The sequence below is a fragment of the Denticeps clupeoides genome, unplaced genomic scaffold (assembly GCF_900700375.1).
Source record: "Denticeps clupeoides unplaced genomic scaffold, fDenClu1.1, whole genome shotgun sequence".
Taxonomy (NCBI): domain Eukaryota; kingdom Metazoa; phylum Chordata; class Actinopteri; order Clupeiformes; family Denticipitidae; genus Denticeps; species Denticeps clupeoides.
Window position 1 is genome coordinate 898,133 of NW_021629784.1, and position 26,240 is coordinate 924,372.

Below are 26,240 nucleotides of genomic sequence, written 5' to 3' on the forward strand. Positions count from 1 at the left end.
AATTAAAGCAGGGTGCACAGTGTGGAAGGGGATGGATGAGGGTGAAAATGCAAACTTAAGACTTAAAACTCAAAGTTTATTGCCTTCATTAGCAGGCTTGATTTCTGTTCATGATACTTATCAGCCAGTTTTTTCTGGACCAATTAGAAACTGCGGTGTGTAGCGGTTCTTCTTCTGCGTTGTGTAATTTTTTAATTTCTTTTCTTGAACCGTAATGACGAGCCGACACCCACGAGATTTTCCGTGCAAACTGTATTCTGTACAAAAGCGAGGTCACATCAGAACATCGCGTCACAAATCGCGTATCTCTGCACCTATCTCTACAATATACAGTAATAACAGAACATTAAAATATTCACAAAGTAACACGCATGCAAAATATTCCGAATATGTACATAAATTAAAACAGAAGCAATAACTTTTTACACACAAGCCCCACGCACCTCTCACAGCTCATGCCATGTGTCCAAGAGAACTAAACCGGGTCTCCAACCCACTAACCCAAGGGCACGGCCGCATCCAACCACTTTTCGGGGGGGGATCAAAGTTTTTAGAACCCACATAACTTTTTATAAGAATCATAAATTGAACAAACAAAAATACAGAAACATATTTAACATAACCAGAAACATTAACACATTTTAACATTCTACAATTAAACAAACACCCTGATTGTTGTTATAATTCCCTTACCCACATCAGAATACAGGTAAACAAAATAAAAGTCTTTAGAAAATAAGAAAATAAAAGACACAAGAAAGAAGAAATACATTTATAAATCTAGTGTAACCATTTAACTCCGGCACACATGCAAACTTCATATTTTCAGGTTTTTTATTTCCTGGTGGAGGATCACAAAGCATAATTTTGTTTCTTCCTGGTCTGTGCATCCCTCATGTTTTTGGTTTTGAAAATGTACAAAAGAACATCAACATGTGAAAACTGACTACGTGAATATTAATAAAGTACATCAGAAATGTATTCAGCTTAAAGATTTCCTTCCAGAAAATAAGTGCACATGAACTTTTCAGATAACTGCAGTCTGTGCAGAACTGCTTTTATAGTAGGTGTGAGTAGGAGGGTTATTCCGTGTCCATCTTCTGAATGCTGCAGTTCTATAGGCTCCACCTTCTCTCTCAAATCTGGGGTTGTACCTGGCTTGTACTTATACCTTCCTGGCCTTGGAGAGAAAGAGAGCGATGTTACATATAATATAAAGGTAAAAAATATTATGAGCTAACTATAAATCTATGCCTACATCACTTACCTCTGGTCTTTAAACTCAGACTCTTGATATGGTCTGATGTAGTCAACCCCTTGCCTATTGATAACACACAGATCCACGTTGCCATCATGATGCCAGCATGGATGGCACTGCATACTAATGTTTTTGCCTCCTCCAGCTTAAAGAGACAAGGTACTAGTGCTTACCAATAGCCAGAAATGGCACTTCATCAACGCTTCCATAAGGAATGCAAAATCATGTGCAAAATTAGCAGAATGTTAGTAGGTGCTTAATGTGTATTGTTGTTGAGTTTATCAGTTTTTCGATAATGGCAGTTGAGAGTTGAGAGCTCTGGCTTCTTGGGGGAAGAAGCTCTTGCAGTGTCTGGAAGTTACAGTTCTGATGCTGCGGAACTGTCTGCCGGAAGGTAGGAGGGGGAACAGGGCATATGAGGGGTGGTGAGAGTCCTTCATTACGTTCCAAGCTCACTCTGGCTCGGAATCCAGCAGATGTTTTATCTCCTCTCTGTAAGCAGACTCATCATTGTTGTTGATGAGACCCACTACCGTGGTGTCATCTGCAAACTTGATAATGTGGTTCGAACTGTACTGTGCAGCACAGTCGTGTGTCAACAGAGAAAATGCTGGTTGGTTTCTAAGCAGGTAGATAAACATGTTTACCTATGTTTTTCCCTCCCCAGCCAGGATAAAGCCTGAAACTCTGGAAGTAAATGTGGAGGCGCGGTGTAAACTGGTGTCATGGCTGCTCGCCAGGTTTTTATCGGTTCTGCTGCTGAGTCTCTGCGCCACATAAACTGAAGAAAATGAGGAAAAATTCAACACTGAAGCTTCACTTCCGCAGGCAGAGGAGTGTGTGTTATTCACACAGTAAAGTACAGAGGTTCACACACATGAAGAGAGAGGGGAGGAGAGAAGAAGCAGGAGGTCTTCACTCCTCCAGAAGAAGAAGAAGTGAGAGAGGAGATCTTGTACTCATGGAATTCTGGAGAACCAAGAAACTTGATCAGACCAAGAACGTGCGACTTGAGACCCGCAAATACAAAATCTAGAAATAAGGTCAGCAGAACAGAAGTGAGAAGGTTGGTCTGGTCTCCACACCCTGATCTGGGTTTCATGTGCAGCAGAATCGGCAGAAACCGGGAGAAACTGGTTCGGTGTCGTGTATTGTCGTGTATTGATGATACGTTCACAGGTAGAAGTTAAATAAAAGACATTTTATTTGTAAAATAAGTGGGAGCATGACGATGATTTAAATAAATCCATCATCATCATCTTAGATAAACTCTATGTGGTTTGTCATTTCTGTGTTGTCCCATTCTGCACTTTGTGCATCTTATTTGTACCAAAACACAGTGGAAAATTGAGGAATGAGGACACATTTAAAAAAATTAATTTCAAATAATTAATTACTTTTCAGTATGTATGAGCAGCAGAAGTTACATGTTGAGAGGCTACATGAGTTAGAAATGGTTCTGTCAGTAAATGTGAATGTACAACTGTTTACTATAACTATAAAATAATAAACTCCTTAAAGCAGTTACTTATGAGACAGAACAAATAAATAAATTCATTTGCATATATAAACAGACTAAAACTAAAAATACATTAAAATCACACACTGGCACAGATATAAACTCCCCCTCTGTCTTCTTTTCTCTTTACAGGAATCCACATTGTACAGAAGATGTACGGCTGTGAGTTGGATGATGAGACTGGAGCTACAGATGGATACGACCAGTATGGTTACAATGGAGCAGATTTTATCTCACTGGATTTGAGGAGCACATCTTATGTAGCTCCAGTTTCACAGGCTGTAAATACCAAACAGAAAAATGATGGAGCTACTGCTGAGTATCAGAAGAACTACCTGACCCAGACTTGTCTTGAATGGCTGAAGAAGTATGTTGACTATGGGAAGATCAGTCTGGAGAGAAAAGGTACAGCAGCACACAGAACAACGAGAAACACAAACGCTGAGACAGTTTATATGTTATTATTAAAATCAGAAAATATTTTATTGTTGTTTATATTTGCATTGTAAACATTGTTACAAACACATTAAATAAGCAAAAAACATCCAGTAAACCTGATAATGTAAAGAATAACATTTACTAACAACACAGTAAAACAGAGACAAAACATACACAGGAATCATCTACAAATGTAAAGTGTTTGTTGATTGATCTGTTTATATGAAGGTGTCCTGTCCCCCTCCTCTCTTCCTGTCTCTAGTTCCTCCTCAGGTGTCTCTGCTGCAGACAGACCCCTCCTCTCCAGTGGTCTGTCACACTACAGGTTTCTACCCTGATAAGGTGAAGATCAGCTGGCAGAAAGATGGACAGGACCTGCATGAAGATGTAAATGTTGGACGGAATGACGGAACCTTCCAGAAACGTGCAAAACTCAAAGTGACACCTGATGAGAGGAAGAAGAACCAGTTCACCTGTGTGGTGGAGCACAAGAGTGGAGACCCAATCCACATGATCCTGACTGAGGAGAAGATCAGGACCAACAGTGCAGGTACAGGAGCTTCTAGCAGCAGACAGAAATTAATACTGAATACAGGAACTTTGAACATTTTAAAGTTGGTTAGAGAGAATCACACTGTGCAGAGTAAACTAATTTAAAGAAATGTCTGTATAATTTTTTCTCCTTTACTTGTCATTATCTTAAAATGTTCTGTTCAGTTCTATTCTGAAGAAGACCTGTAACCATAAAAATAATGGTAGTGACCACAAAAAAAATTACACTCCATACTAACTTCATATTCCTCCAGTATTGACCTGATTTGAATTGTATTTACCATCCTGCCCTTAAAAAGACATATAATTTCAACTCCTTTAAACAAAATGACACATATACAATCAATAATAAAATGAAAAAAAATACTCAATTATAAAAGATATATTTAAGAAACTGGTGATGTTTTTCAGATGACTTACACATTAAACACAGAGCAAAATACAAAATCAATTTAAGAAGTTTCTGCGGATTCAAATATGTGCTTAAATGAATTTAAATTACATTTTTTTTTAGAAATATTATGTTTTATGAAGAAACTGTGAAATTAATATAATAATGAAAATGTTTTAATGTTACTGCAGTTAATAATGTTCCAGGCATCGTTGCTGGGTTGGTTGTTGCTGCTCTCGTTCTCATCGCTGTGGTTGTTGGTGTTGTGATGGTTGTGAAGAGAAGATCAGGTGAGAGAGATGCAGCAAACAACATCAGTAACTTCTACACCAAACATGGTGTCATGTGGGGAAAATACTAATCAGTAAAATACTAAATACTTCTCTTTTATGCAGGTTACAAGAAGGCCAGACATGAGTATTACACTCATCTCAAAACATGAGAGAATATTTGTCTTTTAAAAATATTTGATCATTTGATCATAATGTTATATACTATAATGTAAAGAATTATGCACAGTACAGATTTTTATTTGTTTTATGTTTTCAATTATACATTATTTCTGCTTTTCTGATGCAGGGTCTGACAGCTCTGGAGCAGAGCAAAAACTCACTATAGATGTCCGGCTTCATTCAAACCATTTCTGTATATTACAGATTAAAGCAGTGCATCAATATATATTAAGTGCATCAATTACAACCTACATGTTCATAGAATACCTGCCATGAAGATATTATGATGCACTCAAAATGCAAATCAATACAATTCACATTTTTAAATTTAATATACTTTTTCCTCACAATATTTTTAACTGAATTAAGGATGACAACTTTTAAGGGGGTATGAATCAGTTACACAAAATTTAAACCCAATTTTAATAGAACATTTTTTAGTAAAATCCACTGGGATGCACATTTATTAATAAAATGAAAAAATAGGATGCACTTTTCTATAAAATGACATCCTATTAAATAAGTATCATGTGAATAAAGCACTATATTTTGTTTTATAAGTCAAGTATTGTAATAGTGTTGTAAATGTAGCCCCAATGCATTTATACAAATCAGCACGCTGATGATGCGGTAGTTTAAAATATGATCTTGTTTTGTTTGAAAGAGCACCAAATACAGATTCATGTTGAACATTCTAGCAAACTATTCTACATGAAGAAAAACAATTCATTGACTGTATCATCTACAGTATGATCTGCATTAAACCATATAATTGTAAATTTAAAATAGATTATAGATATGTTGTGAATACAGTTTATGTTGTTTTGCCTTTTTCTGGAGGCCTTGAAGTTCCAGCATCTTGTAACGTTGTAAGTCGCTCTAGATAAGCTCTAGATAAGTTGCTCCAAATGCCTTAAATGTAAATCTTAAATACTCTTTGCATTGTATAAATTTGAATCAACACATCAAGTATGGTTTTAGACTGGTCTTTATGGTGACCTTCCCAGACAACAGATGAACATAAATATGGGGAAATCAGGGAACTATTCAGAACATTCCCTTCTTGTAGCGATGAATCAACTCTGACACGTCTTCCTTGCACACCTTGATCCAGCCATCTTCCTGCATGTGGTACACTGCAAAAACGCAAAGACAGACACACACACACACCTTAATATTTATGCAGACAGTAGGAAAGTTTAATCTGTGTTCAGACTGTGGGACAGTATGGGGCACTATTAATGATATTAATTTATGACTAACTAATGATGTAAACCTATACTTAGTTCTAAATGTAATTCCACAGAACACCAGTTAGAACACAAAAGATACACCAATTCCATCCCGATAGGGCCAGTAATCCCCATCCACAAAAATAATGTCCATGACTTAACTGGCTAAGCATTCATCTGCACATTTCTGTACTTATTTCAGCTATCCCGATGTTGCCTATTCTATTATTTGTAAAAAAAAAAAATTTGTTCTGGACCCTTGTTTCTTCTCCACTGTAAATCTGTTTAATGATGGCCTCATTCTTTCCAGAAACATGTTGGATGTGAAGTGTTTTGTATCTAATATATATAATTTACTACTGACTGCTTTGTTCCAGATACCACATTGTGATTTGTGTTAATGTTATGGCTGACAAGTGCAGTCTACAAAATGAATAAATAAGACAACAGTAATATCTCGACTGTAAGAATTAGGTATGTGGCAGCACTGTTATGTATATGTGTGTACTATGTGACAGTGTGTTAAATATGTTCCTTTACATATGCACATAAGAAACATGATTTAAGGTGTATGACATAAAAAAGTTTTAATGATACTGCTGATATTCTGATATTTCTGAAATTCTCTGTTTGATTCCTGTAGGTGTTACAGGGATAAAATTCTGCTTAATGAAGGTCACTCACTGTTAACTACCCCTCCAGAGTAGGCGTCTCGGTGTGTGGCATGGGCAATGCCACAGCGGCCCAGTTCATAAGCCTCTTCAACAGTCATATCCTCACGGTAACCACTGTCCACCACGCCATATGCGTAACCGTTCCCACAGCCAGTTGAAAACATGCGACCAGAGAAACGTGTGCCATTATGGTCAACGTAGTACAGCCCAGGACCCTGAAGGAATAGAATGAGAGAACATTAAGGGAACATTCATGAACAGTTATGGGGTCAGTAGTCCTCCACCCATAAAACACATACCTTCTTATCCCAGCCACAGATCATACTCCCCATGGAGAGACCCATGCCTCTGTACCCCAGCATCATGTTGGACAGCAGCTTGGAGGCAGCAGACACTGAGATTCTCTGATTATTGCGCAGTTTGTAAAGCCTGGTTTAATAAATTGTGAGAGAATCAAGACAATTATAATTCACAAAAGCATGGAATATTTCATTTGTAATTGCACTGCCTGGAATTTTACACACATAATAATGGTACATAAACTCTGGTTGTGAAGCACGGCTTCTGTGTTCTGTAAATCTATACTGCATCACTGCTGCTCTATTACTTTAAAAGCTGACAACGGCAAGATAGCATACAAACATTTTGGAGTCAGCTGAAACCACTAAAGCGTGCTGGGACAGACCTGCACTCTTTAGCCAGGAGCCTCTCCCAGTACTGACAGTCTGCAGCGCTGCCAGACATGGTGCCCAGGAGGTAAGGGTTTATCTCGATCACCTTGAGTGCATCTTTTGAAGCTGGAAAATATACAGGTAAAGTTTATATATATATTTTTTGGTGAAAATTCAATAAGAAATGGTACATCACATGAAGGGATGGCATGTCATTTCTGTTTTGAAAATCCCTGTCAACTACAAACATGATATTGTGGAAGAATTTGTGCTGATGTTTTGACATGATACCTATGTAACTCCCAGCAGAGGCTCTGGAGTCGACTGCTACGATGACACCACGGCGAAATTTGAAAGCCAGGGTTGTGGTTCCATGGTTCATCTCTATGGACACACCATCATCCTGTTTGCATGACTTCAGGAAAGCTGAGGTCTGGAGAACAGAGACAGACATGCAGACAACAACAAATCTCGTTTTGTAATATTAAAAAGAGCTAATTTTATTTAAATCTATTTTAATATAGAAATATTGTTTTTATATTTCATATAGGTGTGCGTGGTTCATGTGGTAAACCAACAGAAAATATTAATTTTGTCCTACAATTTATTAAATAATTCTGTGTATTTTATAGCAGACTGGAGCAGGGACTGAAGAAGACACAAGAAGAAAATATAATTCATGAAGCCTCTAATCTTTGTAATCTATCAGGTATTTTGTACCTGGTCTTGGTCTGGGTCGCTTCTGGTGTCGCTTCTAACCACCAGTCCAATAAAGAGGCGATTTCTTTTTTTTTTTTTAATAGGTTTGGTCCAAATATTCTGTGTGCATTTTTAAAAGTTTCTACTTTCTTTGTAAACACTGTGTTTGGTATTAATTAATAACTTTTATTTAAATTGCACTCACGTCGACTCCCGCTGGTACCGCAAATTCCTGACATTTGGTGCCGAATGTAAAATGATTTGCTCGGTCGGAGAGCAGCGACGGTCCGGTTCCGAACAGCTGCCCGCGGAGCTCCGAACCGCACCGGAATCCCGTAACGTCGAAAAGTGCCATGGTGGATTCAGACTAACTAATTTAACCCCAAAAAAGAAGAAGCTAAATCTCCACGACCAGACACGGAAACACGATCGCGTGGGGAAGATGAGGGGAACCGTCGAAACTGAAAGGATTCCGACTGGGACGCGTTACTTTCGATTAGAAACGGCGCTTATCGTCAAACTTCAATCGCATGCAACGCGAAACGGGGGCCAAGAAGGAGAATGTACGTTCCGCGTGGGTTTAAAACGTCGCCTTTACTTAGACCTTCCATTTTCAGGACTCCTGCGTTTATTCACCTCACTTTTCACTAAATGTGTTAAGCATCGTGGACCAATGGGAGGCTGCGATGTTCTGCGTCATCTGTCTTTATGCAGACTTCACGTTTCCAGGTGTTTCTGCCCCTTTCCTGGCGGAGGTAAGCGTCATGACGCGGTGTATTCATCTGTTATTTGGTTGTTGAGTGAGGGGGGCTTTGTGAACGTGAAAAAAAATAAAAATGAATAATAAAAATACAGTTGATGTTGTCAGCCCTCCTCCTGTCAAGATCGAGATGCACTAAATAATCACATGAAGCCAGTTTATTCAGCGTTCAGCATTCCTGCGCAGAATTATTTGTCAGTACCACAGAGCAAACCATCTTTACATTTTAACACATGGCATCAGATGCCACGACTTGAAAGGTGAAAACTTTATTTCCCATTTGTTGCTCTCAAATAGGCAACAACTGGGTTAACAGGAAACGGTGATCCGTAGATTCAGTCCTGTGTTTCAGTGTAGCACACTTCAGCATTGGGCCAGGCCGGTTATGCGGTGTCCATCTTCTGCACGGTCTCCTGCATTACCTCCACTTCCACAGGCTCTACATTCTCTCTCAAAATTGGGGTTGTGCCTGGCTTGTACTTATACCTTCCTTGCCTGAGAAGAAAATAATAGTAATAATAGTCACATTGCAATTTGTACAAGAACCCATCTGTAAAGGTGAAGTATGTTCTATGAAATATCTTACCTCTGGTCTTTAAACTCAGACTCTTGGTATGGTCTGATGTAGTCCACCCCTTGCCTAGTGATAACACACAGATCCACGTTGCTGCCTGAGCCCAGGTCGCTCATGATGCCAGCATGGATGGCACTGCATACCAGCGTTTTTGCTTCATCCAGCTGAAGGAGACGTGAATACTTGTGTCCTCATAACTTTCCATTTGAAGTCAATACGTTGATGTATATACATACAAATATGTACCTCCAATCTGGGCTTAAAACCGTCTTCTAAAATTCCCATGGCAGCATGGTCTCCTGATCCTACACCAAACAGATAAATGTAATGACAACCCTCACCATGTTAGATAAATAAAACAAAATAAAAAATCAGTATTCACCCATAGCCAGATATGGAACCTCATTCACGCTTCCATAAGGACCAACACTGTAGAGATGACTGCCTGTGAAGTCCACTCCTCCCAAGATCAGAAAGGCTCCAATTTGGCCATGGTACCTGCAGAGAAAAAGTCAAACACTGATGATGAGCATTTCATGAATTTCATGGGAAATTCACTATTTGGCACACTTTTTAATTATAGATACTTATGTGCTATGAATAGTTTTCGTCAGATGTAGATGAATAATATGCTGATGAATATGGTATCTCAATAACCAATGAAAATATTTGTGTGGGTTATTGCAATACTGTATTATTACTGTGATGTGAACACAGGGATGAGACGACCGCTTTGAGGGACACAATGGGTGTGAATTGGGACCAAAATAACAGCAGCATCTCTTGTCATAGTTGTATTGATAATGAACTGTTTAACACTGACCTGAAGAGCATGTCCTGTAGGATGCTGACTGCCATGATGACGCGTGGGTTCCTGCTGCTGTTCATGGAGAAGATGGTGAGGTTGGAGGACAGCAGGTCGGTGGTCTTCTCTGTATCAGCTGCAGTACCTGCACCGCAGCAGCTGCACACAGAAAACAAAATGAACCTCACTTAATTATAATCACTAATAAAGAAATATTTCAAAGGAATACTCACTATATATTAGGAGCGATGTAATGTATTTTTGCACACATCTTGTCAGCCACAACCTCACTTGAAGTGGCCCTGGTGTCCGCTCCCAGCACCACACCATCCTGTGCATGAGGAGGAAAAAAACATTTATTCCGTAATTATGAACGTGCTGCTGAACAGCATCTTAGAAACTACCTTGTAAACAACTCCAGCAATCGTGGTCCCCGTTTTCATCGGCTTGGGGGTCTTGGTCTTTCCATCTCCAAGCACATCCTCGAGTACAGCATTTCTGAGGGTCAGTCACATTGCAGCATGGTTACCATCCAGTAATCATAATTTTACGATGGTCTGTAGGTTTACCATTGAAAAGTGACTCAAATAATAGTAGGTGCAACGAAATTATAATGCAGATAACTTTACTTTCACTTTTACCACGAGACTTTTCGGAGCCTCTGCTGCTTTTGAAATATTTAAAACTGCAGAGGAACGCAGTGACCTGCCGCTCCTACCTTGCGGAGTTTTCGAAGTTGAACCCCGACGCTGGAAGCTCGAGAACGTTTGATAGCGCCATGTCCACACGGGGAGAATTTCCTCGTTGTTCCCCGACACGGCAGGCTGGGAGGAGGGTGCAGTTACAGTTTATGGTCGAAGGGGGTCGCTGTTCCCACCGTGTCGCCAAAACACCTCAAATCCGGCATGAAAGAGTCCTAAACTGCGCTTCCCTGTTCGCGAGGAGAACATCCAAAGATGTCGGGGTCCCAAGTAAAAGGCGTCAGCACTGGAGTAAGTACAGACTTTACTGATAAATACTGATCAATACCGATCAATACCCGCATTCCGCCTGGCGACTGCCCTCTTATTCATTATGCAATGGAGCCCGAACAAGGTGAATTGCACATTGGGTATCGCAGGGATCTGCCGGATGTGCTTTAATTCAGATTTGTATTAAAGTATTGATGTTTCCTGGCGACTTTACTTCGAGTTTTTAATCGTAAATATCTCGAGTTCGAGTCACTTTCACTTTCAACTAGGGCACGCGTTCCATTAATGGGACTCATTCATCCTGCATCCAGTGGTCTACAGTTACTGTCCACGCCTACTCAATGCATATAAATATTACTGCAACATCAAAATGACGTTAAACACAGTGTCCATTATAATGCATTATCGTTCTTTTTCACTCTCTTTTTTGTACTTGTCCATAGACTACTATACTTGCTGTGAAGTACAGAGGAGGTGTAATCATTGGTTCAGACTCCAGGGCGTCTATTGGAGGGTGAGTGGCAGTAGATAAAAAAAGAGCCTTGGAAAACAGTTCTTACCCCCAGGTGCATACTCATACATACTCACACTCATGGAGTAAAGCAGTACATAATACAGGTTGTTTACTGAATATTTAAATAAAATTTACAGCATTTATCAGACGCCCTTATCCAGAGCGACTTACAATCAGTTGTTACAGGGTCTTCTGGTTCATAGGCGAGTGTGTTACCCACTAGGCTACTACCACCCTAATAATAATTGAAAGAGGATGTCCATGGTGCGGAATCCTGACATTATAAGGTAATCCTCCATTTGGGTCTGTTTGGAGGACAACATCTGTACTCCTTCAGCTGTTTTCACAAGTTTTCCATAGGATAAACAACAAGAGGAATGGCAAAAACCTCAACAATTATTTGAAAAAATGAACCAGAAGATCACAAAGACCCAGGTTCAAACCTCACTTACTGCAAAAGTTTTCCTGAACAAGACACTTATCCCTGAGTTTCTCTAAGATGACTGTCACTTAACTACTGATTAAGTCTGGATAAGGGCATCTGATTAATGCCATTAATGTTAATTTGGTGCAATCGTTTCAGTTATTCTACAAACCGCATTACAAAAAAGTTGGGACACTAAACAAATTGTGAATAAAAACTGAATGCAATGATGTGGAGATGGCAAATGTCAGTATTTTATCTGTAATAGAACGTAGATGACAGATCAAACATTTAATCCAAGTAAATGTATAATTTTAAAAGAAAACATTTGTTGATTCAAAATTTCACTGTGTCAACAAATCCCAAAAAAGTTGGGACAAGTAGCAATAAGATGCTGGAAAAAGTAAATTTGAGCCTAACGAAGAGCTGGAAGACCAATTAACACTAATTAGGTCAATTGGCAACATGATTGGGTATAAAAAGAAGCCAAGATGGGTAGAGGATCACCAATTCCCACAATGTTGCGCAGAAAGATAGTGGAGCAATATCAGAAAGGTGTTACCCAGCGAAAAATTGCAAAGACTTTGCATCTATCATCATCAACTGTGCATAATATCACCCGAAGATTCAGAGAACCTGGAACAATCTCTCTGCATAAGGGTCAAGGCCGTAAAATCATACTGGATGCCTGTTATCTCCGGGCCCTTAAACGACACTGCACCACAACCAGGAATTCTACTGTAAAGGAAATCACAGAATGGGCTCAGGAATACTTCCAGAAACCATTGTCAGTGAACACAATCCACCGTGCCATCCGCCATTGCCAGCTGAAACTCTACAGTGCAAAGAAGAAGCCACAAGATCCACAAGCTCAGGTGTTTTCACATGGGATCATTTAAAATGGAGTGTGGCAAAATGGAAGACTGTTCTGTGGTCAGACGAGTCACGATTTGAAGTTCTTTTTATAAACCTGGGATGCCATGTAATCCTGCATCTCTGATGGTATGGGGTTGCATGAGTGCGTGTGGCATGGGCAGCTTGCATGTCTGGAGAGGCACCATCAATGCAGAAAAATATATTCAGGTTCTAGAACAACATATGCTCCCATCCAGACGTCATCTCTTTCAGGGAAGATCCTGCATCAACAAGATAATGCCAGACCACATTTTGCATCAATCACAACATCATGGCTGCGTAGGAGAAGGATCCGGGTACTGAAATGGCCAGTCTGCAGTCCAGATCTTCACCTATAGAGAACATTTGGCGCATCATAAAGAGGAAGGTGCGTCAAAAAAGGGCCAAGACGATTGAACAGTTAGAGGCCTGTATTAGACAAGAATGGGAGAGCATTCCTATTTCTAAACTTGAGAAACTGGTCTCCTCAGTCCCCAGACGTCTGTTGAGTGTTGTAAGAAGAAGGCGAGAGTGGTGGCCTAGCGGTTAAGGAAGCGGCCCCGTAATCAGAAGGTTGCCGGTTCGAATCCCGATCTGCCAAGGTGCCACTGAGGTGCCACCGAGCAAAGCACCGTCCCCACACACTGCTCCCCGGGCGCCTGTCATGGCTGCCCACTGCTCACTCAGGGTGATGGGTTAAATGCAGAGGACTAATTTCACTGTGTGCACCGTGTGCTGTGCTGCTGTGCATCACATGTGACAATCACTTCACTTTCAGATGCCACACAGTGGTGAAAATGACCTTGTCCCAACTTTTTGGGGATTTGCTGAATTCTGAATCAACATATTTTCCCCTTAAAATGCTACATTTTCTCAGTTTAAACTTTTGTTCCATGATTTATGTTCTATTCTGTTTCCCCATTGTGAGATCTGCACATCTCTCTGAGCACAAAAATGAAGCCCAAAGTGCAAAGAGAATAGACATAATTTGCATTATACCATTTAACAGATTTATCCACAATGACTTACCATCAGTATAGTCAGGGACAGTCACCCTACAGCAACTCAATGATAATCTATGATGATGTGCTGTAAGTAATCGCTTGATTCAATTTGTAAATAACAAAACTGTATTAAACATTGTGTAAATCCCACAGGGATTATGTTGTCTCCAAAGTTGTCAACAAGCTTATCCAGGTGCATGACCGGATATTCTGCTGCATAGCTGGATCTTTAGCAGATGCACAAGCTGTCACCAAAATGGCTAAGTTCCAGCTTTCTTTCCTGAGGTAGGTATCCTTCATCAAATTATTCAGAGTGGAATCCCACCTACAGCTTACCACTTCCTGAAAATAAATAGTCACATAATACCTGCATTAAATCTGTTTTTGAATCAGGACCACTACTTAACAAATTGTAGACAGATTATTATGTAAAGAAGTAGTGTGAGTAAGAACCATAGACATAGCTAAATTAATTCTTCCTCTGTTTCAGTATCCAGATGGAATCACCGCCTCTGGTAAAGGCTGCTGCGTCTGTGTTGAAGGAGCTGTGCTACAGAAATAAGGAGGAGTTGCAGGCAGGCTTCATAACTGCTGGCTGGGACAAGAAAAAGGGACCACAGGTGTGGTTTTTCTGAACACCACAATACATCTATTAAATCAGTATTTTGTATTAATGCAAGAACATATAATAAATTCATGGAATGGGTTCATGGAGCATATATGAAGACATATGTATGGGGTCAAACATATCAGAATAGTCTAGTCTGAGTGTTTTTTTTCTTTTCACATGTGTCGGTCTAGGTATACACAGTGTCCCTGGGTGGGATGCTAGTAAGTCAGCCCTTCACTATTGCTGGTTCAGGTAGCACCTACATTTATGGCTACGTTGATGCCAAATACAAACCCGACATGAGCAGAGAGGAGTGCATGCAGTTCGCCACAAACGGTAAAGATTTGTATTTCCACTTCATTTGTGTTTCTTTGTAACATTGTTAATATATATATTTTTTATTCTCTCTGTAGCTCTTGCCCTGGCTATGGGCAGAGACAATGTGAGCGGAGGCATAATACACCTGGTGGTGATAACAGAGGACAAGGCTGAACATGTCATCGTCCCCGGGAACAAGCTGCCCAAGTTCCACGACGAGTAGAAAATATCATGCAGCTGTTTCTTATCCATCTAAATCCTTTATATGACATATAGTGTATATGGTTCTGTTGAGGTGTGGGGTGTACATTGGCAAAGTGGAACAATGGATAAAAAAAATGTCTTTTAAATTTCCACAGATATCTACAGTGGTTTTGTGGCCTGTTCATTCTTTTTTAATGAACTCTGAGAATAAAAGGCTGTAAAAAGCGGCCCGTTTGATTTGTTGTATTCACTGATGAGTGGCGGGGTTAACTAAGGTCACCAGACTGCGACACTGCCAAGACGATATATCTTTTTAAGGGGTTAAAAGACACTGCTAATGCAACATCATCTGTTTAAAGCGTTTTAAGGAAAGATAGAAATGAATGCATTCACTGTTCACACCACACCTCGCTCCTGTAAAGACTCGCGGCGCAGTGGACCGGGAACGCTGGACATTACTTTCGGTTTCACCTCCACCCGGAACAACGGCGGACCAGCGTGCGTTTTTATTTCACGAAAGCGTTTAAAGACGATATATGGTCGCGGCTGGGCTGTGGGATATTAAATATCCATCGGTTTCGGTTGCGTCCTCGTCCGTATCGCTTGAGCCGCGGTAGTCTAAAAAGTCCATTTTCTCTGGCTGCTGAAAATGCTGGAGGAATCGCTGCAGCCGGAATGGCTCTCCGAAGAAGTAAAAACGGGGGTAAGTGCGCGGTGGGAGTTGTTCTTGTGGGTTTTGTTTAATGCAAATAAAGTAAATGCATTGTGTTCACAGACCACTATTATAGCGGTTGAGTTTGAAGGAGGCGTCGTGATTGGCTCGGACTCTCGCGTGTCCGCAGGGTGAGATTCCCACTCCATTCCACGTCCAGCATTTCCCACTCACTGTGAAATGTGTTTTGAATACCTGAAACAGTGATGCTTCTTCCTATTCACCAAACGCGCTGGTGTTGCAGAGCGGCAGTGGTGAACCGGGTGATGAATAAGCTCTCGGTGCTGCACGACAAGATCTACTGTGCCCTGTCGGGATCGGCCGCTGATGCACAGACCATGGCTGAGGCCGTCAACTACCAGCTTGATGTGCACAGGTAAGCAGGCCTACTAGCACCGCTAGCAGTAAATTACAACAAGGAGTCTGTAACAAAAGATTCTGCTTGTTTTCAGCATGGAGGTGGGAGAAGACCCTTTGGTCCAGTCTGCAGCCACTTTGGTGAAGAGCATTTCCTACAAGTACAAAGAAGAACTGTCAGCACATCTCATTGTAGCAGGATGGGACAGAAAAGCAGGAGGACAGGTATGAAAACGGGCCCATTATCATGTGCATGTGGAGCTAATTTTCTTTATTAACACAGCATGAACACAGTTTATATGAATCCACGGCCGAATTTAACACTTTACACAGTTACAGTGGAGGAAATAATTATTTGACCCCTCGCTGATTTTGTAAGTTTGTCCAATGACGAAGAAATGAAAAGTCTCAGAACAGTATCATTTTAATGGTAGGTTTATTTTAACAGTGACATATAGCACATCAAAAGGAAAATTGAAAAAATTACTTTAAATAAAAGATACCGAGACTGATTTGCATTTCATTGAGTGAAATAAGTATTTGAACCCCTACCAACCATTAAGAGTTCCCGCTCAGAGTGATTAGACACGCCTACTCAATTAGTCCCCCTCATTAATGACACCTGTCTTAACTAGTCACCTGTATAAAAGACACCTGTCCACAGAATCAATCAATCAGGCAGACTCCAAACTCTCCAACATGGGAAAGACCAAAGAGCTGTCCAAGGATGTCAGAGACAAAATTGTAGACCTGCACAAGGCTGGAATGGGATACAAAACCATTAGCAAGAAGAGAAGGTGACAACTGTTGGTGCAATTGTTCGAAAATGGAAGGAGCACAAAATGACCATCAATCGACCTCGGTCTGGGGCTCCACGCAAGATCTCACCTCGTGGGGTCTCAATGATTCTGAGAAAGGTGAGAAATCATCCTAGAACTACACGGGAGGAGTTAGTTAATGACCTCAAAGTAGCTGGGACCACAGTCACCAAGAAAACCATTGGAAACACATTACACCGCAATGGATTAAAATCCTGCAGTGCTCGCAAGGTCCCCCTGCTCAAGAAGGCACATGTGCAGGCCCTTCTGGAGTTTGCCAATGAACCCCTGGATGATTCAGAGAGTGACTGGGAGAAGGTGCTGTGGTCAGATGAGACCAAAATTGGGCTCTTTGGCATTAACTCAACTCACCGTGTTTGGAGGAAGAAACATGCTGCCTATGACCCCCAAAACACCGTCCCCACTGTCAAGCATGGAGGTGGAAACATTTTGCTTTGTGGGTGTTTTTCTGCTAAGGGCACAGGACAACTACACCGCATCAACGGGAAAATGGACGGAGCCATGTATCGTAAAATCCTGAGCGACAACCTCCTTCCCTCTGCCAGGAAATTGAAAATGGGTCGTGGATGGGTGTTCCAGCATGACAATGACCCAAATCATACAGCAAAGGCAACAAAGGGGTGGCTCAAGAAGAAGCACATTAAGGTCATGGAGTGGCCTAGTCAGTCTCCTGACCTTAATCCAATAGAAGACCTATGGAGGGAGCTGAAGCTCAAAGTTGCACAGAGACAGCCTCGAAACCTTATTGATTTAAAGATGATGTGCAAACAGGAGTGGACCAAAATTCCTCCTAAAATGTGTGCAAACTTGATCATCAACTACAAGAAACGTTTGACCTCTGTGCTTGCAAACAAGGGTTTTGCCATTAAGTCTTTTTTTGTTATAGGGTTCAAATACTTATTTCACTCAGTGAAATGCAAATAAGTCTCTATCTTTTATTTAAAGTTATTTTTTTCAATTTTCCTTTTGATGTGCTATCTGTCACTGTTAAAATAAACCTACCACTAAACTGATACTGTTCTGAGACTTTTTTCATTACTCTGTCATTGGACAAACTTACAAAATCAGCGAGGGGTCAAATAATTATTTCCTCCACTGTAGGACTGTAAAATTGTCAAAAATTCACAGTGACTCCGCCTCTCCCCAGGTACCCAACAGGTGGTGAATGTCAGCACCATCTTAATATGAATCCAAGAAGCCATATCAGTGAGATTTACCCACTGTCATGAAGAACACTGATGTGGATATCACTGACTTTTCTTTTTCTAAATATTAAATTTGGGTTCATGGCCGGTGCTCTGCTTTTGGAATTTAAGGAACACTCTCCTTGAATTAACATAAGTTGAATTAACATTTTGCTGATTCTTTGCTTGCTTCTGCTTGCCGTTAGTTAGAGGTAGAAGGGTGGATTTCTCGTTTATGTAGTAGTCTGTCTCAGATTAAAGGTGTAGAACTATTACATATTAATGGCACAGGAGTGTTCTGGCTGCCCAGTGTGTCGCTCCAACCACTCCTGTAAAATATCAAGAATAATCAAACATTAAAACCATCCTAATAGTGCCATAAAATTTCATTCATAGTACTATGGGGCTTTTACCTGAGGAGGGCGGAGTAAATGTGATTTAAAATAGTGTCAGTTTTACAGACCGATCTCTGTAAAATGTTAAATGTGGGTGCGAATACATATAAACTCTGACCAGTGTTTTTGCTGTGGCTCACACGCTGCATTTGTACCCCGAATGTAGGTATATGTGACCCTGGAAGGCCTTCTGTGCAGACAGCCCTTTGCAATTGGTGGCTCTGGCAGCTCCTACATCTACGGCTTTGTTGATGCTGAGTATCGGAAGGGCATGAGTCGGAAAGAGAGTCAGGAATTTGTTGTTAATGGTGAGTGCTTTCATTTTTTATTCCTCAAAGGACCTGTAAATAAGGTTTGTTGAGTTTTCAGCCGGCTTGCTCTCTGTAATTATTGTAATTTCCCTGCCTCTCCTTCTAGCCCTCGCACTGGCCATGGGTCGGGATGGCTCCAGCGGCGGTGTGGCCTATGTTGTCACCATCGATCGGACAGGCACAGAAGAGAAATGTGTACTTGGCAACGAACTTCCCACATTCTTTGACCAGTGAAAGTGGACAATCTATGAAACTTACTATTGACACGTGGCAAATTGTATGGCATAAGAAATTACTGAAGCACTAAACATCATATTTGGAAGTCATGTTGGTAAAATAAACTGTGGTTAAAAAAAAAGGTCTCAGAATTGTCTTTAAATGTTTAAAACGTTGTTCCATTGTGTTAAAATATCCTTTCGCATCATTAGTTGCTAGGCAAAAAAGAAAAGCGTAGGTTTAGTCTTCTGTTAATAAAACAATATCAAGGGCTGTCCAGAAGGCAACTGAAGGGTGATGGAGGTAGATGGAAGGAGATGTTGGATCACGCACGTTTTACAGTTAAATGTCTCCTTTTTTTTTTGGGCCGGAGGGGGTGGGGGATTCCGTGAACACAACGAAAGCGAAAGCAACCGAAACTTTTGCTCGGCGATATCGAAGCCGTATGATGCTGATTCTGTTCGTGCTCTGCTGAACACAGTTATAGTTTTGCTGTGGTCATGTTGAAGAGAACGCGCGCGCTCGCCGTGACCGTGGCGGCCGTGTGCGTGGACCTGGCGCTGGTGTATCTGCTGGACCTCGGCTGGTCCCTGCGGGACGACGGCCACGTGGCCGCCACCCTGCTGCGACGGTGGCTGTCGTCGTGTCTCCGGTGGGCGGCGGCGTGCGGGACGTCGCTGGTCGCGCCCGGCAGCTTCAGGCCGGCGCTGCGGCGCCTGCTCGCCACCCACTGCGCCCTGGGTCCGGTGGTGGAGACCGGACGGGTCCTGCTGGCCAGCGACTGCCTGCTGGAGAGCTTCAGGCTGTGGGCCGGGAGTCTGGCTGCTGCCGGGGTCGCCTGCTTCTTCTGGGAGGTCACGTGGCCGGACGGGAACGGGGAAAGTAACGGGACGGAGAAGAAGCAGAAGGCCCGGGTCCTCTTCATGAGGGTCATCCGACTCTACAGACCCGACTTCCTGTTCATGCTGGGCGCTTTCATCTTCCTCGCCTTAGCTGTCCTCTGTGAGTCCAACGAATGTGTTATAACCTAAACATTATAAATGCACCTGAGTTTTACAATGAAGACTTGTTATTTGCTGTATGTGTGTGTGGCCAGGTGAGATGTTCATCCCCTTCTACACCGGGAAGGTCATCGACATCCTGCAGTCTCAGTACCAGTGGAATGAGTTCCTCGTGGCTATTGTCTTCATGGGACTTTTCTCATTGGGCAGGTCAGTGCAAAGAAGAGGAGCATCTTAAAGTAACTTTATAACTAAATTATTAGTGGGTTGCTGTAGAACCACTGTAGAATTCTGCATGATAAGTTTTTAACTAGACATTTACTAGACAAAACATACTTCAGTAAGGATTTTGTGTGATTTTGCATGATATTTTACATGCTTTTATCCACAGTTCTTTCAGTGCAGGTAGCCGGGGCGGTCTCTTCATGTGTGCCATCGCTAGATTCACCAAAAGAATTAAAGTTCAGCTGTTTGGGGCGCTGGTGAGGCAGGAGATTGGGTTCTTTGACACCACTAAGACAGGTAAACTCTCCAGCATTGTGTGTTTCATGACTTGGTCAACAAATTCCTCGGCTATGTCTACTTTCAGGGTGCATTATAAAAGAAGAACACTTTGTTCTCTGCTATACTATTTTGTAAATTATTATTATTTTGTAATAATAATAAAGTCGTTATTTGGATCTGTTTTGCAGGGGACATCACTTCCCGGTTGACCATAGACACCAATCTGATGGGTCGAGCTGTGGCCCTGAATGTCAATGTTCTTGTGCGGACGTTCATTAGAACCCTGGGCATGCTCTCTCTGATGCTCAGCCTCTCCTGGAAGCTCACAGTGCTGACACTGATGGAGATGCCGCTAACCGGCTTGGCACAGAACATGTACGACACCTACTACCAGGTACTGACGCCACCAAAAACACAGATTTCAGTTAAGTGTTGGAAGAACTAAAGAAGTACAGTAAGATTAAATAGAAACCTTTAATTTTTCAAATACATTTTCTACATATTAGAAGCTCTCAAAAGAGGTGCAGGACTCCATGGCGCGTACAAATGACACTGCAGAAGAGGTCTTGTCAGGCATCCGCACAGTACGTGGTTTTAATGCAGAGCGGAGCGAGTCTCGTCACTACGGCGCCCGACTGATGGACACCCACAACCTGAAGACTCACAGGGACACGGTCCGAGCTGTGTACCTGCTCGTCCGAAGGGTAAAATACCTGTCTATTCACCTTTCATTAGTACAGACATGACATGATAAAAATAGTGGACAAATTGTCATAAAAAATAGAAACATATAAACAGATAAAGATAAACAGATAGATAAATTGACCAAAATATTAGAACTAGTCTCCTCCAAAAGTAGCAGAACATTAAGGCCAATTCATTATTTTCTACTGTGCAATAAATAAATTCATGTATTTAAGCTACTTGAACAGTCAATTTTACTTGTCATGTTCTAAAACATTTGCTCACCTGAAAAATGTGTTCCATGTCTACCTCTAATTACCATGGAATGAAATGAGAAACTCTGGTCTCTCTGCACAGCAGAAACAAATGGAACTGTATGTGGACGGCATCAGTTTTGAACTGTGTTGTGTGTGCGCTGTAAACAGCTGACAGAGGTGGCCGTGAAGGTAGCAATGCTGTACTATGGAAGGCTAATCATCCAGTCGGGACAGATGAGTACCGGGAACCTGGTCTCCTTCCTCCTTTACCAGTCTGACCTGGCTGATAATATCAGGGTGAGTGTGGCTAGCTGGTATATATCAAACCTTCCATGCATTTTCAATAATTTACTGATTTGATTAATTCATAAAACAGAAATGTCATACATTTTATGCTTATGTTATTGGCAGGAATTTTAAATTGATGAGATATTTATCAAAAAAGTTGTTGTTGTGCTCAGACTTTGATCTACATATTTGGGGACATGCTGAACTCAGTGGGTGCTGCAGGCAAAGTCTTTGACTACCTGGACAGGGAGCCAAAGGTCAAAACCAAAGGGACCCTTAAGCCAGACACCCTGAAGGGACATGTCCAGTTTCAAAACCTCACGTTCTCCTACCCAACCCAGGCTGAGCATCAGGTCTTTAAGGTACATTATTGGACTAAGTACTGAATATTTGTCTACAAATTAAGTTAATTATGACAAAATATCAGATGGAGGCTTTACGTTCAGATTGTTGCCATCCAGTCAGGTAGTGAAAAGTGTAAAAAGTGTAAATGTATCTGTGTTTAGAGCTTCTCCCTGGAGCTGAAGCCTGGTAAGATGACTGTTCTGGTGGGGCCTTCAGGAGGAGGTAAAACCACCTGTGTGAGCCTCCTGGAGAGATTCTACCAAGCTCAGCAGGGAGAGATCCTATTGGACGGACTGCCACTGCAAAGCTACCAGCATAAGTACCTTCACAACCAGGTAAAGATGACAGTAAACTAATATAACAAGACATTATTTGTACCTAAAATAAGAATTCATGTTCAATGTACATATCTTTGTGAACTACAGATCGTAATGGTGGGGCAGGAACCAGTATTATTCTCTGGCTCGGTCAAGGACAACATCACATACGGTCTGGAAAACTGTTCTCTGGAGCGGGTACAGGAGGCGGCGCGCAAAGCCAACGCCCATGAATTCATATGTCAGCTGGAGAAAGGTTATGACACAGGTACTCATCCAGAACATAGGTATAGTGCTACTAAACAGCCTGCAGTATTTCGACAGCCTTTTGTTTTTGTCCTGTTTCAGATGTTGGGGAGCGGGGCAGTCTGCTGGCTGGTGGGCAGAAACAACGGATCGCTATCGCCAGGGCTTTGGTCAGAGAGCCCCAGGTCCTCATCCTGGACGAAGTCACCAGTTCCCTGGATATGGAGAGCGAAAACATGGTACAGTGACTGTGTTTAAAATTCACTTCCGCTCTTTAACATGCACACACGTGTACATAGTGCACAACCCCCCTCCATATTTAGTCTCCTCTGATGTCAAACCCAGACATCACAGTACAAACCTCTATTGATTCTAAAGCCATAAACGCCTTTAGGGAAATGGCGAACTCTTTCTTTAAAAGGACACTCAATGTAACAAGTTCCTGATCCATTTGCTTCAATGAGTCAAACTTGGTGTAAGTCAATTGCATTCATGTCAGTGAGCATCTGGGGGGGAAAAAAAGTTCAATATTGCCACATTTTCATTATATTCTATTTATGAAAACCTCCATCAAAAAACATTCAGTTAAAACACATGTATAGGCATGATTTGTGTTATGTCTATTATGGGTGGTAGTCGTCTGGTGGGTAACAAACTCGCCTATGAACCAAAAGTCACAGGTTCAAACCCCATTTACTACCATTGTGTCCCTGAGTGTCTCCGGCGAGACTGTCCCTGTAACTACTGATTTTAAGTCGCTCTGAATAAATGCCATAAACGTAAATGATAAAAAAAAACATGCCGACTTCTGCCACAGGTCCAGCAAACCCTGGCCAACTGCCCCAATCAGACCCTTCTGGTGATCGCACACAGGCTGAAAACCATTGAGAGGGCGGATCAGATCGTCGTGATTGACGGGGGCACGGTGGCTGAGCGTGGCACTCACGAAGAGCTGATGGACAAGAAGGGCAGTTACTACCGACTGAGAGAGAGACTCTTCACAGATCATAACACAACACAGGGGCAGCATTAACAATTTATGTAAAAAAAATGCCCGTTCCACCCTTCCTACAGGCTACTGCAAAATTTTCACATTTATATAAAGTGCAAAACTAATGAAATGTATATATTTTGGAGGTAACAGTTCCACGAGCCAATTTTGGGATTATACCAAAATAATGTGTCAGGACGCGGCATGGAAAAGACACAGGACACATTTGCATGACTTTCAACAAAAGCACAGCATACAGGACAAAAGGCAAATACATCTACAGACATATAAACATTGATAGACAGAGTAGGACTTGGATAAGGGCAGACAACATCAACATCAGAAAACTCTCAACCAGAAATTCACTTTTACAGGAGGCCAGTCCCAATGAACAGCTTTCTTGACAGCATCATGTGCATGCTAAATTTCCTGAACTGTAAATATACTGTATCTTTTATCAAGTTGTACATTTTCTGCTGTTGCTGTAAACTAGAGATATTATTTAACATTAGTGAAAACCAATAAAATATTCTCACTGAGAATTAAAGAAACGCTTCTATTCGGATTTCTTTTGTGAGTCGGTGTATGAGTCTGTCTTGTGTGCTAATAAAGTCCCATTGCTTCCTGTCTCCCCCTCCCCCTCTGATTCTGTGTGTGTGTGTGTGTGTGTGTGTGACTGGCACTCTTCCTGGCAGTGCCACAGCAGATCTTGTTCTGCAGGTTGGTTTGCTTTTCACAAGACCTTGCCGGGGTGATTGTTTTACTTAACCGTAGAATACCAGCCTAAAATTTGAAACACAGCTCACAAAACAAGTCCATTTTTATTTCTGTTGTTGAATGGGTTTGTCTGGTTGTGTAAAATGTTACCAGTGTACATGGACCCATAAAATATTCATCGTTCTTTCATCGTTGTTTGCATGGATAATAGGCATCATTTGTCTTGTCAGTGTATCTAGAAACCTGTTGTTGTTGGTTCTGCGGTAGAGGGGTGGGGTCAGCTGGCTGGCTGGTAAGCATGAGGGCTGCTTATTTTTCACTGCATGGAGTCATCCTGAGAATTTACCAAGAACCTATTGTTTGTTAGCCTCTCTGCATTTATGTAGGAAACAGCAAACTAGAGAGAAACATGCCATTACAATACAGCTATCGATAATACATCCCAAACGAATATCTATGTTTAAATAATGAATACTTGTCACTCTGAACAAATAATAATAGTAAAATAAGAGCTAGATCCCCAATACTACAAAAAAAGAAGCCCTGAGCAAGTTGTATGAAATTTAGATCACCTGGCCTCCTTAGATCACCTGGCCTCCTTGAGTACTTCTTGAAGTTATTAATTAAAAAAATTAAACAATAAATCCAAAATATTCATGTATTGTGAGTGTGAGAAGTACGTTGTATGAGTGGAAGGAATGAGGAGCATAAAAAAGGGACAAGAGGGCCAGGAAAGATTCCCACAGAAAACCTCATTTCCAGAACCTTGTAAGTCCCACCAGGTATCCGTTATTGTCATGGACTGGGGTTAAAAATTAAGTTTGACATGACTGCATTTATGAGCATAGAGGAATGAGGTGTCCAGCCACCCACATCAGTAACCAACAACAACCTTTACTAGTTTATGTTTCCTGTATATGATTAACATTCAGAAATTTGTTACGGAGAAGCATTAACATAGTTTTAAACTATTTCCTAAATAGACAAATAATGAATAATTGCATATCTATTATACATAATAATACGTTTCAATAATTTATTTATACATCTGTGTGTTTTTTCTGCTTCCACCGGAGCTGAAGGGTCATTTGCAGAAACCACTGCTCATTAATTGTTTTATTAATTAGTGAAAGTGAAGCGATTGTCATTGTGATACACAGCACATGGTGACACAGTGAAATGCGTCCTCTCCTTTTAACCATCACGATTGGTGAGCAGTGGGCAGCCATGACGGGCACCCGGGGAGCAGTGTGTGGGGACGGTGCTTTGCTCAGTGTCAGAAAATGTGATTCATCAGACCAGGACACCTTCTTCCACTGCTCGGTGGTCTAGTTCAGAGGACACGGGTCAGAATGGACATCCACGATTGGTCTGCCGCCTCTCAGCCCCATACACAACAGACTGTGATGCGCTGTGTGTTCTGGCACATCCCCATCAGAACCAGCAGTTGCTTTTTCAGCAACATCAGTGGCCTTCCTTGACCAAAGCAGGAACTTCCCACAAAGAGCAGCTGTATTGGGGATGCTGTGACCTCGTCCACAAAATCCTTACGCTTACAAATTTCTTCTGCTTAAATCATTTCAATTTCAAGGGCAAAATGTTTACTTGTAATATGGAATGTAATATATGTAAATGTCTGATTGGTCTTCCAGACCAATTATTGTTTTCTGCCACAAGGACTTCTTCTGGGTTAAGAATTTTATTTATAATTGCACATAAACGTCAATACAATATCAACATATCTCTACGTGTTGGTATTCAGAGTTCAGAGTACAGGACGGTGTCCATGGTTATTACCAAAAGGCACACCCAGTCTGGAAAGTCCCCGAATCGTACCTTCACTTTCTCTCTTGTCTTGGCACACGGTATTATAACCACAGCGCTCAATACGTGAACGTGCCGGTGCTCCACT

The 26,240-nt window shown here is 41.5% G+C and overlaps 6 protein-coding genes across 7 annotated transcripts; 4 read left to right on the top strand and 2 right to left on the bottom strand.

The window, feature by feature from the left end:
• Window positions 1-1,627: 1,627 nt before the first annotated feature.
• Window positions 1,628-4,441, top strand: LOC114774267 (patr class I histocompatibility antigen, A-5 alpha chain-like; the record flags this gene model as incomplete). The annotated part of the gene is made up of 4 exons (XM_028966208.1): window positions 1,628-1,652; window positions 2,910-3,182; window positions 3,478-3,759; window positions 4,350-4,441. Coding segments are annotated over exons 1-4 (672 nt in total), but the record flags the coding sequence as incomplete, so codon positions are not given.
• Window positions 4,442-4,682: 241 nt separating this feature from the next.
• LOC114774169 (proteasome subunit beta type-8-like) lies at window positions 4,683-8,583 on the bottom strand. 2 transcript variants are annotated; one of them, XM_028966077.1, is made up of 6 exons: window positions 8,523-8,583; window positions 7,479-7,620; window positions 7,202-7,313; window positions 6,816-6,945; window positions 6,527-6,731; window positions 4,683-5,746 (listed from the first exon to the last, which is right to left on the bottom strand). In XM_028966077.1, exons 2-6 carry the CDS (start codon window positions 7,567-7,569, stop codon window positions 5,658-5,660), a joined length of 627 nt encoding a protein of 208 aa, XP_028821910.1. In that variant the 5' UTR covers window positions 7,570-7,620; window positions 8,523-8,583; the 3' UTR covers window positions 4,683-5,657. The 2 variants fall into 2 exon arrangements, with proteins under 2 accessions (XP_028821910.1, XP_028821909.1); XM_028966076.1 differs by lacking the exon at window positions 8,523-8,583 and adding an exon at window positions 8,092-8,497.
• Window positions 8,584-8,789: 206 nt separating this feature from the next.
• LOC114774168 (proteasome subunit beta type-7-like) lies at window positions 8,790-10,866 on the bottom strand. Its single transcript, XM_028966075.1, has 8 exons — window positions 10,744-10,866; window positions 10,430-10,523; window positions 10,259-10,356; window positions 10,044-10,184; window positions 9,603-9,718; window positions 9,467-9,525; window positions 9,233-9,384; window positions 8,790-9,141 (listed from the first exon to the last, which is right to left on the bottom strand). The coding sequence occupies exons 1-8, from the start codon at window positions 10,803-10,805 to the stop codon at window positions 9,030-9,032; spliced, it is 834 nt and encodes a 277-aa protein (XP_028821908.1). The 5' UTR covers window positions 10,806-10,866; the 3' UTR covers window positions 8,790-9,029.
• Window positions 10,867-10,894: 28 nt separating this feature from the next.
• LOC114774171 (proteasome subunit beta type-6-B like protein) lies at window positions 10,895-15,191 on the top strand. Its single transcript, XM_028966080.1, has 6 exons — window positions 10,895-11,017; window positions 11,440-11,510; window positions 13,986-14,117; window positions 14,323-14,452; window positions 14,634-14,778; window positions 14,856-15,191. Exons 1-6 carry the CDS (start codon window positions 10,982-10,984, stop codon window positions 14,981-14,983), a joined length of 642 nt encoding a protein of 213 aa, XP_028821913.1. The 5' UTR covers window positions 10,895-10,981; the 3' UTR covers window positions 14,984-15,191.
• A 153-nt stretch (window positions 15,192-15,344) lies between these two features.
• LOC114774170 (proteasome subunit beta type-9-like) lies at window positions 15,345-19,114 on the top strand. Its single transcript, XM_028966078.1, has 6 exons — window positions 15,345-15,667; window positions 15,740-15,807; window positions 15,921-16,052; window positions 16,129-16,258; window positions 18,618-18,759; window positions 18,869-19,114. Exons 1-6 carry the CDS (start codon window positions 15,614-15,616, stop codon window positions 18,994-18,996), a joined length of 654 nt encoding a protein of 217 aa, XP_028821911.1. The 5' UTR covers window positions 15,345-15,613; the 3' UTR covers window positions 18,997-19,114.
• A 297-nt stretch (window positions 19,115-19,411) lies between these two features.
• On the top strand, window positions 19,412-24,162 carry LOC114774167 (antigen peptide transporter 2-like). The gene is made up of 11 exons (XM_028966074.1): window positions 19,412-19,980; window positions 20,075-20,189; window positions 20,371-20,501; window positions 20,672-20,877; window positions 20,990-21,187; window positions 21,593-21,721; window positions 21,886-22,074; window positions 22,219-22,392; window positions 22,483-22,642; window positions 22,723-22,859; window positions 23,438-24,162. The coding sequence occupies exons 1-11, from the start codon at window positions 19,479-19,481 to the stop codon at window positions 23,651-23,653; spliced, it is 2,157 nt and encodes a 718-aa protein (XP_028821907.1). The 5' UTR covers window positions 19,412-19,478; the 3' UTR covers window positions 23,654-24,162.
• Window positions 24,163-26,240: the final 2,078 nt, after the last annotated feature.